Raw genomic sequence first — 14,123 nt, 5'->3', positions numbered from 1 at the left:
GCTATTGCAAAGAATGTCCTGGGGTAGTAACAGTGACTGAGGAGGAGCAACCGCAGTTACTTTGGGCCTGCTTTGGGCTTACTATTTTTTGCTGATTTCATGTGACATGCAACCTAGGTTGATGAAAACTAATTTCGACCGGACCAAGGGCGGATGAAGGGGGGGGGGGGGGAGGGGACCGGGGGTGGACCCACCCAAACTTTTTTGCACAAACTTGCACAAACTAGGGGGGTCCGGGGGCATGCCCCCCCGGATTTTCAAGTGTTGTTTCAAGGAAGCAAAATGCTGCAATCTAGGGCCACCTGAGCTCAGAAACTCATCTCTCTCTCTCTCTCTCTCTTTTGCCCCCTGAAGAGGGGGGCCCGGGCCCCCTTAGCCCCCCCCCCTTAATCCGCCGCTGCGGACACAATCATGACAATGCATTATAGTAACGAAACCTTATCCGGTTCATTTTGTGTGTGTTATAAACGGGCCCGTCGGAATGATTTCAGTCTGGCATCACAGTGTCTGTTTAAAACCTTCTTTACTGGCCAAGAGTTTGTCTTTATAATCAGTGAGTCTGTAAATGTACCTCCCTTGCATTGATTTAATTATCTAAGATCTTTGGAAAGCTTAAAGGCATAGTAAGCCTCCCGTAAACCACCACAGATACTGTCAGGCTTTTTACACACAGTACAAACACCCTTTCATTTAAACACTCACCGCTTGAGAACATCCTAGGTGCCCTACGTAAAGAGCGAGCAATTTTCAAAGAATTTATTTTTGCGTGGTTCATCTTACGCCTGAACCATCGTGAACCCGTGTGATCCAGTTTCCTTTTTTTCACATGGTAGTCGTCAGTTTGTGATTTCAATGCGACTGATCGCTGTAAGCTTATCTGCAATAGCACGTTATTATGTACCCATATCTGAATCTAAACGCAACAAACAGCTGCGATTCACACGAACTCTAGCGATGGCTTTTGACTGTTCAGAGGAACTGGCGATAGGCATAACCGTCGTCTGCTACGAGAACCACGACCTTGCGTGACCCTGCTTCCGGGCTTTTCTTTTTTCAAACTTTCTAAACTTCGAATTGTACTGATCTTGTCTTGGTGAAAAAAGAATTCTTATATGATTTAAGAATGTTTGTTTAATCCGTTTTGTTTTAATTTCTTTTTATTTCAGCAGACACGGATGTCAAACACAGTGCTAGGCAGTCACCTCCAGTGAAATGAGTTGATCTAAAGTGCTTGTAATGTTTGGATGTCTTTGCTCGTGGTTCGATTTATGTGAATTTCAAGACTTGCAGTAGAGTCTCAAGTTAAGTTTACTCTGCCCGAAAAAAACTGTCCACCATTTACTTGAACATGCAGATATAAGGAAACGGAATGAATCTGTTCTCAAAGTCAAAATGATCACGATTTTTTCCTCAGATTCAAAACATGCACTGTCATGGTTTTGTCTGTACAATTTAGTAAGTCTTAAGTACTTTGCAACAACTTCCTTGAACGTGAAAGACAGTTTTTGAATGCTAGATCTGTATCGCGTTTCATTCCAGACTCGATCCTCTCTTTGATTGTAGATCTACTGTATGCTGTTTACGCACTATCATATGATTCGCTATGTAACGTTTGGTAAGCTTACCTTGCAACAGCTTTCTTGTCTTTGTTGGCATTTCTGGCTGTGTTGACCGTCAGAATTATTTTAAGAACCAGGCTGCTGCAGTCGACATGTTTCGCATATTGTAGGGTTACCATGCTGCATAGGTAAAGTGGCTTGTATAACCTGACTATTCTGTTTCAAAACACTGTTTATATTTGTGTAGGTTGTAGTCATCATAACTAATCGCATTTTGCCATTTGTTTCAGAAAGGAGGTTAACCTACAACAAGATCGACGCTATGTCAGATATATGCCTCAGCCACATGAAGACTTCCGAATTTAGATCTACTCGGCATGGTGACAAGTCTTGATGAAAAGTATAGGACTGAGGACAGCAGTGGAAAAAGTGCCCACATGGCAGGTACCTAACCTATTACCCTAGTCATTTTATCTGTTTGCCTTCTTTTGAAAATTATACATGGAGTTGATATGATGCGTTAGTTTTAACTGTGTGTGTGTGTGTGTGCGTGTGTGTGTGTGTGTGTGTGTGTGTGTGTGTGTGTGTGTGTGTGTGTGTGTGTGTGTGTTACGGAGTGAGTGAGTTTGTGTTATGTTACTGTTTGTTGATTTCTTACGGGAGCCTTGAAGGCTTCGCCTCTTGTTATTTAGATTTTAAAAGTTAGGTCTAGCGCCAAAACGCAAAATTAATTCTTTGAAAACTGATTGCTCGCTCTTTACGTAGGGCACCTAGGATGTTCTGAAGCGGTGAGTGTTTAAACGAAAGGGTGTTTGTGATGTGTGTAAAAGCCTGACAGTATCTGTGATGGTTTACGCGGGGAGGCGTACTGTGTGTAAAAGCCTGACAGTATCTGTGATGGTTTACGGGAGGCGTACTGTGCCTTTAAAGCCTGACAGTATCTGTGATGGTTTACGGGAGGCGTACTGTGCCTTTAAACGAAAGGGTGTTTGTGCTGTGTGTAAAAGCCTGACAGTATCTGTGATGGTTTACGGGAGGCGTACTGTGACTTTAAACGAAAGGGTGTTTGTGCTGTGTGTAAAAGCCTGACAGTATCTGTGATGGTTTACGGGAGGCGTACTGTGCCTTTAAACGAAAGGGTTTATGTGCTGTGTGTAAAAGCCTGACAGTATCTGTGATGGTTTACGGGAGGCGTACTGTGCCTTTAAACGAAAGGGTGTTTGTGCTGTGTGTAAAAGCCTGACAGTATCTGTGATGGTTTACGGGAGGCGTACTGTGCCTTTAAACGAAAGGGTGTTTGTGCTGTGTGTAAAAGCCTGACAGTATCTGTGATGGTTTACGGGAGGCGTACTGTGCCTTTAAAGCCTGACAATATCTGTGATGGTTTACTGGAGGCGTACTGTGCCTTTAAAGCCTGACAGTATCTGTGATGGTTTACGGGAGGCGTACTGTGCCTTTAAAGCCTGACAGTATCTGTGATGGTTTACGGGAGGCGTACTGTGCCTTTAAAGCCTGACAGTATCTGTGATGGTTTACGGGAGGCGTACTGTGCCTTTAAAGCCTGACAGTATCTGTGATGGTTTACGGGAGGCGTACTGTGCCTTTAAAGCCTGACAGTATCTGTGATGGTTTACGGGAGGCGTACTGTGCCTTTAAAGCCTGACAGTATCTGTGATGGTTTACGGGAGGCGTACTGTGTGTAAAAGCCTGACAGTATCTGTGATGGTTTACGGGAGGCGTACTGTGTGTAAAAGCCTGACAGTATCTGTGATGGTTTACGGGAGGCGTACTGTGTGTAAAAGCCTGACAGTATCTGTGATGGTTTACGGGAGGCGTACTGTGTGTAAAAGCCTGACAGTATCTGTGATGGTTTACGGGAGGCGTACTGTGTGTAAAAGCCTGACAGTATCTGTGATGGTTTACGGGAGGCGTACTGTGCCTTTAAAGCCTGACAGTATCTGTGATGGTTTACGGGAGGCGTACTGTGCCTTTAAAACCGGCAGGGGTTTCATTGTATCGAACTGATACAAGGTTGAATTTGCTGAACCTAGCCGGTTTTATTTTATCAAACTTCAACATTATAGTCCTTACTTATTTATTTTGTTCAATTTAGTTGGTTACACACCGGAGCGGGATGGGGACAGAATGCGCCTGAGTGGGCCGCATCAGTTGTGGGAGAGAAATTCAAGTTTTATGCTCTCACGGCAAAGCCATTATAGGGGCATGTTCCCGGGTTTTTAACCCGACTTTAGATGAGATACACAAGTGTATGCGTGTTTAGGTGGTATCAGTAATATGCACTTATGGCAGAATGACCGACTGAGGTCATTTAGGTGCCACTGTGGTGACACGGGGGTGGGAGATGGATACCGTCGCTGGGTCTGCACATAAAAGTTGACCCGTGTCCGTCCGTCCCGGCTTCGAACCGGCGACCTTACGATCACAAGTCCAGTGCCTCTACCACCTGAGCTACCCGGGCCCCCCTCGCATCAGTTATATCAGTGACGGGATATTGGCTGAAGAAAATCGCCGACATTGTGAATACATGGGTGTTTCAGTAACTACATGTATCAAACACTGATTCTTTAATTGTTAGTTTCTAGTGTCTCCAGTTTCTCGCATATTCTTGGCTTATCGAAGTAAATTAACGGAACACCTGCTGCAGACTTGCCCACTACACGATGGCCTCAGGAGCCAGATCTGGGCGGAGGCGACCACAGTGCAAGGGAAGCTCTATGGCAGTCTGGACGACCTACAGCGCACGGCAACATTTCCATCTAAGTGATCGACAAGAAGAAGAAGAAGAAGTAAATTACAGCTGAATAAGAATGACTGAATTTCGTAATTTTACGTTAAACTTTAGTCAGTCCTGACTCAGAGACTGTTGTATTACTGCAGCGTAAGTTCACAGTAACATGACAACAGGACACTCTACAAGACACACAACCAATAATGTTTATTGCCCGCCTCGAATCAGACACTTAATTAATTCGGGACTGAAGTCTCTGTGAATCCTGACTTTTCCTGTGAAATATATGACACATCTCTCTCTTCAACTAATAATAATAAATTGTCAACTTACCTCAAAGCATAACATCCGAACAGACAACACATTCCCAGTCGGAAACAGATAATTGCAAGCAAGAAACTGATAGAGAAACTGAACCAGCTGAAACCGCAGAAGAAAGAGACAACGAATGCTTGCGAGAAGGCGTTATCTTCCATAAGCAGAAAGAGAAACAATGCAGCTTTTTAGGGGACATAATCAACAAGGAGGCGTGTATCAAGCGTACGAAATTTGACCCATTATCAGTGACACAGGCACATGGAACAAAACTTTTTGCAGTGCTAGTTCTTGGAGAAAAAAGACGAAGTCTGGAATCTGCGAAGAGGGAAACTCATATAGAACCGATAAAACGAAATAGAAAGATAAAGAGACCAACAACAACAAACCAGATGAAAAAAGCCAGATTAGTGTTTACCTTGTGTTTGAACTGACGATAACAACTTGATAAATCCGCCGAGATTAATGCATCAATTGAATAAACTTATAAGTACCAAGTGCCTTTGGTTATCTCTTCATCCTGGGCTATCAGTTCAAGCCGTGTCAGTTGCGCAAATATTCTGTAGTTTGCTGACGGATTGCAAACGTTGCTGTCAAAAAGTACATGAACACGCATAAGTGTTTATTTTTTGTTTGTTGTGTGCTTACCATGACGTTGCGTAATTCAAAAGATAGGTCTACCTTCCTTCACACCGTTCAAGTTAACGGCGCATTCCTTCCCGTAGGTCGTGGGTTCGAACCCCGGCCGGGTCATACCTAAGACTTTAAAATTGGCAATCTAGTGGCTGCTCCGCCTGGCGTCTGGCATTATGGGGTTAGTGCTAGGACTGGTTGGTCCGGTGTCAGAATAATGTGACTGGGTGAGACATGAAGCCTGTGCTGCGACTTCTGTCTTGTGTGTGGCGCACGTTATATGTCAAATCAGCACCGCCCTGATATGGCCCTTCGTGGTCGGCTGGGCGTTAAGCAAACAAACAAACAAACAAACAAATTCCTTCCCGTGAAAACAGCCTCGTTCGGCTCAATATCTCAGATGTGGCCAGGCTTTCACATGGGATACAAGACCATCCCTCCACTTAGTGAAATACCAAAAATGAACAGCTCGAGTGCTGTGCACACTGAAAAATGTATTTTTTAATGAATCAATTTTGTAAAAGCCACCATAGTGCCAGTATGGTGCCAGAGTGAGTGTCAGGCTAGCCTAGTTCCAGAGTAGGCCTACTAGCCCTGCGAGAACAGTCCGTGATGCACGGTGCCAGCTCGGTGCTAATACAAAGTACAAAGTCAGTGCCACGAAGAGAATGGCAGTGCCAGAGTGAGGGAACCGCTGGGTTGTGAACCTAACTCTGTCTAATGAAGACCAGAAATGGTCATGGCTCCCAAAAGCACTGTTTTTCCGTTTTGGGAGTCGCTTTGAGTGTTTTTTTGCGAACATTAATAGCAAACCATTTAAAGGATTGGACAGTATTAAATCGGAATTTTGGTCCGCTGTGTTGAAGGCATGGCTTGATAACAATCAAGTCGATAATAATGGTAATTCTGTTTCCGGTTTGTTGTGGAACAACAAAGATATAATTTGTCAAGGAAACCCACTCTTTTTTGCGGATTGGATTAAAAGTGGTATAATGTATGTGAGCGATGTGTGTGAGAATGGACGTTTTTCTACCTATGAAGAAGTGTGTGAAAGAACTGGCTACACTGCAAATAGATTGCTTGAGTACAATGTTGTTCGAATAGCTGTACATCTCCTTTTAAGAAATGTCGATATAAACGATGTAAATTGTTCAGTCTGTGACATTCCGACCTTCTGTGGGAAAAAAGTTAAATCAGTAAAAGAAATTCGAAAGATTCTGGTAGGAAAACAATACAGCCAACCCTGTTCAGAAGGATTTTGGAGAAGAAAATTAGGATTTGAAATTGACGAAAAGAATTGGAACTTAGCAGCCACTGTCACTAGTGAAGTTCGATTACGTGTACTGCATTGGAAAATATTGCAAAACATTTATCCAACTAATATTTTATTGTGTAAAATGAAAGTGAAGGCTGATAAAAACTGTACATATTGTAAGGATGAACTTGATGTATTGGAGCATTTTTTCTTTGAGTGCCCAACAGTGCTCAGGTTTTGGAAATATATTGAAATGTACATTTTAGTAAACATTGGTGAAAGAATTAGGTTGAATGTTACAGATGTGCTTTTTGGTATAAAAAGTAACAGCAAAAATATGAAGAAGATTAATCACATTATTTTAATCGCAAAGATGTGCGTAAGCATTTTTAAAAAAACCGATTCACGATTAACACTGGAAATTATTTTTGGAAATCATGTTGTTTTGAGATTTCGTTAGTGCTACACATGTTGACACGTATATTTTTTTCACGTATGACTATTTTTAGTCCTTTTGTATAATGTACAAGTTTTTCTGAACCGCATGTAAATGAGAGAGTATGTGTGCAGAGTGAGGGAACCGCTGCGAGAATGAGTGCTGGAGTGAAAAATATGAATTTTGCTGGCAATAAAATATTCTTTTTTCCCATACAGCCAACTAATTTTGAAATAAAAGTACTAATAATTCTACTGCTATTCAGTTTTAGTCTGATTTTATCTGGATCATTCTTCTGCAATGGTGTAACAGCGGCAAGACAAACAAAACTTATAATAGTTTATTTAATAGCTTTATAGAAATGATACATTTTGTGGAAAAATTTCGAAGAAAACATGTATTAATCTGTTACGAGCGTGAATGTATGGTGGATGAGTTTTGGGTACCATCCTGGGTGCTTGTTAGTGTTCGGCATGCATTCATTGCTCCGTGCATTCATTGGCTGCCGTACTTTTGGTGATGCTGGGGGTGGGAGTGAGAGGGAGGTAATGTGGATGTTATACACACCGAGTCTCATAGGATTGAAAAATATTCACCATAAGTTCGCGAATCATGAAAAAAGCAGGCTTCAGCGTGTGTGTGTGTACGTGTGTGTGCAGTGTATATGCCGGTGTTCCAGTGCGTGTGCGTGTGTGTTAGTGTGTGCAGTGTGTGTGTGAGAGAGAGAGAGAGAGAGAGAGAGAGAGAGAGAGAGAGAGAGAGAGAGAGAGAGAGAGAGAGAGAGAGAGAGAGAGCGCACCCGCGCTTTGACATGTCCCTATATTTTCCAATGTTTCTTAATTAATAATAATAATAATACGAATATTTCTAACGCGCACATATCTCACCAACAGGCGACTCAAGGCGCACATACACTCATTCACACACACGGAGACTTAAAGTCACTGACCAGGGCCGGACTAGGCTAAGAGGAGGGAGGGGGTTGCCAGTGGTGGTCCAGGGGGATGTTCCCCCTGGCGGGGTCAAGGGGCAGAGCCCCTTGTGGGGGTCAGGGGGCAAAGCCCCCTGAAGCTGATGGGTAGGTCATATTCTGAGATAGGAAAATGGACGCTCCTTGCACGAAACGGCATAAAATAAACAATAATAAAAAATGTTTTAAATAAGTGAGGTACATGTTTAGGCTAGGGGTGGGGGGTGGGTGGGTTGCGCAACCCCCATAACCCCCCCCCCCCTCGGTAGTCCGGCCCTGCTAACACTAACACACCATCAACCATGGTTTGTGAAGGCATCAGGCATTTTGTCTATAGCGAATATAGTAAAGGAACTGCCCCAATGATTTCCAAAGAGAAACAGTAGCATACAGTCAGTGTACTAACAGACAGACACAATTCAATTTGGTTTTTTTATTACAAAATACATTAAACACGTTCCGTCCACGACATAAACAGAATCGAGCAATCTTAAATTCAAAAGTATATCAAAAGGAACACATATTTCAAATAATTATTATGTAAAAAGCTTATAAAACAGAATAGGCTTACTGAGAGCATTCTCAAATTCAAACGTATATCAACAGGAAAGTTCATTTCATATTATGAAAAAAGCGTTCAAAAGCGTGTCACCCGAGCGAACGTTATGAAGCTAAATATATTGTACAGAGCGAGTAAGGATGGTAGTCAAGTTGCAGAACGTGTTTCGTTCATAAAAATATTTGGCAGCGTATAAAAGTCGTAGAGCGCATCTCCCCAGGTGTTGACGGCGAGAGCCAAGCACAGAACCGATATCAAATTCATGAAGAATCCTGCATAGGCCTGGGACAGAAAGTTAGTTAATTACATACGACACCAATACATGCACATCTTGGTGGTGGCCTTACAAGCCTCTCCTTTTGCCAGACAGTAGTATGTTGAGTTTTGTTCTTTGACTTTTGATTTTAGGCCTGCGTGTGTGTATGTGTGTGTGTGTGTGTGTGTGTGTGTGTGTGTGTGTGTGTGTGTGTGTGTGTGTGTGTGTGTGTTTGTGTTTGCTTGCTTCTTTGCTCATTCACTCTTAGAAAACACAGTTCATGCATTTTCTCTAATTTTCTCCAAACACGCCTCTCACCATATCAAGTACTCGAAGATCGCCATATGCAAAGACAATGGCGTTGGGCGGCGTTGCTACTGGCAACATAAAGGCGAAGGATGTTGCAATGGCCGCAGATGCCATAAGGTACAAAGGATTGACCTTGGTAGTCAACGCCTGAAAAGCAAAGAGCATAATTGTAAAGTTATGATGTTGCGCTATATAAATGCTCATTTATGATTATTATTATTATTGTAGAAACCAAATGAGAAAAAACCCCGCTTATATTGACACTTATTATATTCTATTATGTTCAGATTGAGTGAGAAAAACACTCTGCAGCTGATTACCTCTATGAAGCGATAGGCCTAAAGATCACAGACGATTATAATACGAGACTAAATGTTCAAAACTTCAATCGAATTGTGGTCCGACGAAAATTAACAAGAGGAGCGAATGAATGCTTATAAGACTCCCCCTCGTCATTTCTAAAAATGAATCAGAAACGATCTGCCGATCTATGCTCATTGTCTCCCAGGTACGGATATATCCGTACCCACTCATATGGCACTATCCGACATATAGGTCCGGATATATCCGTACACACAGTCATTTCAGTCGCTTCCTGTAACGTCCATCTAACGCCTGCATTCCATCGTGTTGATACACAGTTCTACACAGATACTACATTTCTGAGTAACCTGCTGCAGCACAGCTGGTCTCGGTTAAAAAAAACTTGGTCAACATAGGTGGGGTAGAAAGTGTTAAATCCTATTTTCTTACCTATTGACCTGAACTTGATCCCTTTGTTACATGTATTATGGCATGTGAACAGAATTAATTCAAAAACGTTCAAGGAAATTATAATTTTTCTTTCTTCAACTAAATGCTAAAGCGGATGGACTTGACGCTATTTTGCCATTTTGATCAGATCAACAAACCTGGACTTGCTGTCACAATTGTGAGGAATCAAGCATGCTTTTCACCAAACATTTTGTCAGCAATGTGGCTGAAGTAAGAATGTATTATATGACGGGCGCAGTGGCGGGGTATTAGACGTCGGCCTCCTAATCCGGGAAGGTCGTGAGTTCGAATCCCGGCCGCGGCCGCCTGGTGGGTTAAGTGTGGAGATTGTTTCGATCTCCCAGGTCAACTTATGTGCAGACCTGCTAGTGGCTTAACCCCCTTCGTGTGCACACGCAAGCACAAGACCATGTGCGCACGGAAAAGATCCTGTATTTCATGTCAGAGTTCGGTGGGTTATAGAAACACGAAAATACCCAGCACGCTTCCTCCGAAAGCGGCGTATGGCTGCCTAAATGAGTGTACGTGGGAGTTTCAGTCCACGAACGCAGAAGAAGAAGAAGAAGAATTTATTATGATGCAGAATTTCAAGAGCGAAGTTCGTCTCGGTGATCTCAACACACCAGCAACAGAAAAATAATCGTGACGGTACAAATACTGTGGAACCCCCGTCTTAAAACACATTAAAAGTTTTAAGACTTCCAAAAGCTGTGAACAGATCAGGTCCTAAAAAGGAAGAGGGCTTAAACCGGGGGTTTATGTACACAGATTATGAACAGAAAGTCTGATAAAACAAGGTCAATTGGGGGCGTCTTAAAACGGGGGTTCCACTAGTGTATCGGTATCGTATATCATTAAATGCACTGACAATGTGAGACATGATGGGCATGAGGAGTGTGGACGTTGCCGTGTTGCTGGTGACCTCGGTAGCCATGGCGACGATGAAGGTCAGAATCAGGTTGAGCGCCCACGGTTTAAGTGAGGAGAGGCTGCTCATCTTGTGTCCCAGCCACTCCGACAGACCCGAAACCTGGTGAACGGAGGGAAAGAAAGAGGCTGACAATGATTGTCTTTACAAAAAGAAAAAAAAATGTGTTGAATTCTTTGTTGAGATCTTTTTCGTGTAACAGTGGTGACCCGGAGGTGGGCCATAGATACATTTGATCTTGGACAAACCGAAACATTCACTGCAGTTTGTATAGTTTTTTGATTTTGATAATGATAGAAGGTTTTATTTGTCAAATGTCAATTTAAAAATATATGATAACTTTGATAATATTCTTGAGATCGGAATGTTAGCAGTCAACCTATTTCGGATGTGCTATCACAAACAACGGCACAATGACACGCGACACACACACACACACACACACACACACACACACACACACACACACACACACACACACACACACACACACATACACACACACAGCCTAGTTCCCTCTCGCACACTCCCCCAGTCCGAGTAGACAAACCTTGCAGCCATTGGCGAGTGCGAATCCTCCACCAAGAAGTATGATCACACCCCAAGGCACCTTTTTGTCGATTCTTTCCCACGTTAGCAACGGTCGGTAAAAGGGTTCATTTGAATGCTCTGCACAGACACATGGGTGGGACTGAAAAATGTAAAGATTCCTGAAGAATTTTAAGGGGGGGGGGGGGGGCGGGTCTGGGGGCCCCCAGACGCTGAAGGATTTGTATACTTAACAACCAAAAAACCGTCACCACAGACATTACGAATCTGGATTTCCGGAATATACCGGAAGAATCCCACCCATGCAAACAGACAGAAAGACAGAAAGACACACAGACAGACGGACAGACGAACGGACGGACGGACGGACAGACGGACGGACAGGCAGGCAGACAAGACAGACAGACAGACAGACAGACAGACATGGGCTTGATAAAGAAATACACTTATACACATTCTGTGTTCTTTTAGCCTTTGCAAGACATCCAAGATCTAGTTATAAGCTACTTTAGGCACAGCAATGAATGTTATATTAATTTCTTCTTGTATTAATTTAAAAACCCTTACTTCGATTGTGGAAAAATCTTAAGTCTATAAAAATTAATAAAACGTTGCCACACATTTACAGCTAAAATGGAATACAGGTTGGTTTTCTGTTCACCGTTTACATCATGTTTACGCCTGTATTTTCAAATCTTCGGTTTTAAGAACACTGGAAATATCTACTCATTTTGAGTGGACACCGAAGTCACACAGACTTTATTATATTATGCAAAACTGGTAAATATTTCACAAAAGCTTTCACATTCTTATTTTCATGCACCTTCAATCGATACAACAGAATAACAAATGAGAAGGAACAGTTAATTTTTTAGATTCATTCAAGGTCAACCAAGCCTCCTTCAAATGTGAACTCCGTCAGAATGTTCACGATAGATTCTGTGATAGAACCAGAACGGAATTAATGCGTATTCGGATGGTGTTGATGATGATGGTGTGAACTCCGTCAGAATGTTCACGATAGATTCTGTGATAGAATCAGAACGGAATTAATGCGTATTCGGATGGTGTTGATGATGATGGTGGTTGTTTTGCGGGCGAAACCATTTGGGGCATGTTCTCCGGTGTTACCCCGACTTTAGATGAGATACACAGGTGTATGCGTGTTTAAGTGGTATATCAGCCACTTGCACTTATGGCTTATGACCGATGTCTTTTGCGTGCCACTGTGGTGACACGGGGTTGGGACATGGATACAGTCGTTGAGTCTGCACATACAGTTGACCCGTGTCCGCCCCGGCCTGGATTCGAACCCGTGACCTTAACATCACAAGTCTAGTGCTCTACCACCTGAGCTACCCGGTCCCCTCGTATTGTGTTGGTCGGGTGAGACCCTTAAACTCTCCAAAGATGAAATATCTATTTGGATCAAATGAGTCGCGGAAGATCCATACTTCGTACATTGTTCATACTTGAAATAATGGTCCCTGCCATCATTAACCCGGGCTGAGTTGCCCCAAACTACAAATTCTGGCTTCAAATTCCAAAGATTGGGGTGTGCACGTTAAAGATCCCACGATTGACAAAAGGGTCTTTCCTGGCAAAATTGTATAGGCATAGATAAAAATGTCCACCAAAATACCCGTGTGACTTGGAATAATAGGCCGTGAAAAGTAGGATATGCGCCGAAATGGCTGCGATCTGCTGGCCGATGTGAATACGTGATGTATTGTGTAAAAAAAAATTCCATCTCACACGGCATAAATAAATCCCTGCGCCGTGAATATGTGCGCGATATAAATTGCATAAAAAAAGAAAAATATATATAAATCCCTGCGCTTAGAACTGTACCCACGGAATACGCGCGATATAAGCCTCATATTGATTGATTGATTGAAGATTGAGCGATCTCTCTTTTACAGTAGTTCTCTGGTGTTGCTCACCTGCTTTCCTCAGACAGAACACTCTGGGGACATTGGCCGGCAGCAGGAAAAGCAGCATCACGATCAGCATCACAGTGGTAGAATCTGACACGTATCTGGGAGAAAAAAACCGTATATGCACGTGCATTAGATGATATCTCGTTTACGTGTCCTCAGGGCTCCAAAAATGTGCGTCGTCCGGCATGCAGTAGATGCCGAACAAGTAGCACAATGGCCATTATGTTTTTGTGGAAGGCTCAGAGGATTTTCAAAAGTCGGCATTACCTTGAAAAGAGCGCTCCATGGGTCGTGACTGTGTCAACACCGAATGCAGAGCTCCCCAGAGTGCGCGCCTCTGCGTCCAATACGCACTACAAGCCGAAAACACAAAACAGACAGAACTCACCATTTGATGAACCACGCGGACCATCTGGGGGTCTGTTTAGAATCGTGACTTATTCACAGAACAGACAACACTCACCCTTTGATGAAGACGAATGCAGACGTATGCAGAGCTCCGAAGAGTGCGCACCCCTGCGTCCTATACGTACTAGAAGCCGAAAACACACAGCAGACAGCACTCACCCTTTGAGGAACCAGGGGTGAGGTGCACGAAGCGGAAGTGGTTGAAACCTAAACGGGTGAGAACAAACTGCGGAAGTATGAACAATGTACGAAGTATGGATCTTCCGCGACTCCACAGATCAGACAACACTCACCCTTTGAGGAACCACGCGGACCATCCAGTGGTCTGTTCAGGATCGCGATTTATCCACAGAACAGACAACACTCACCCTTTGATGAACCACGTGGACCATCCGGGGGTCTGTTTAGGATCGCGACTTATCCAGAGAACAGCCAGAACACAGAACAGGCCCGCCACTTCCATCTCAGCCAGTCTGGCGTCAG

The 14,123-nt window shown here is 43.3% G+C and overlaps 1 protein-coding gene across 1 annotated transcript in view; it reads right to left on the bottom strand.

The window, feature by feature from the left end:
- Nucleotides 1-8,378: 8,378 nt before the first annotated feature.
- Nucleotides 8,379-14,123, bottom strand: part of LOC138975384 (solute carrier family 13 member 2-like) — a 20,923-nt gene continuing 15,178 nt past the window's right edge. Inside the window, exons 8-13 of the mRNA XM_070348050.1 lie at nucleotides 14,009-14,113; nucleotides 13,236-13,330; nucleotides 11,294-11,412; nucleotides 10,684-10,845; nucleotides 9,051-9,188; nucleotides 8,379-8,758 (exon numbers count right to left, since the gene is read on the bottom strand). Coding sequence (XP_070204151.1) covers nucleotides 8,624-8,758; nucleotides 9,051-9,188; nucleotides 10,684-10,845; nucleotides 11,294-11,412; nucleotides 13,236-13,330; nucleotides 14,009-14,113 — 754 coding nt within the window. The 3' untranslated portion in view covers nucleotides 8,379-8,623. The remainder of the gene's footprint in view (nucleotides 8,759-9,050; nucleotides 9,189-10,683; nucleotides 10,846-11,293; nucleotides 11,413-13,235; nucleotides 13,331-14,008; nucleotides 14,114-14,123) is intronic.

Source organism: Littorina saxatilis, linkage group LG9, assembly GCF_037325665.1.
Source record: "Littorina saxatilis isolate snail1 linkage group LG9, US_GU_Lsax_2.0, whole genome shotgun sequence".
NCBI lineage: Eukaryota > Metazoa > Mollusca > Gastropoda > Littorinimorpha > Littorinidae > Littorina > Littorina saxatilis.
Note: the sequence above shows the minus strand (reverse complement) of the source record. Positions and strands in the feature narration are given on the sequence as shown.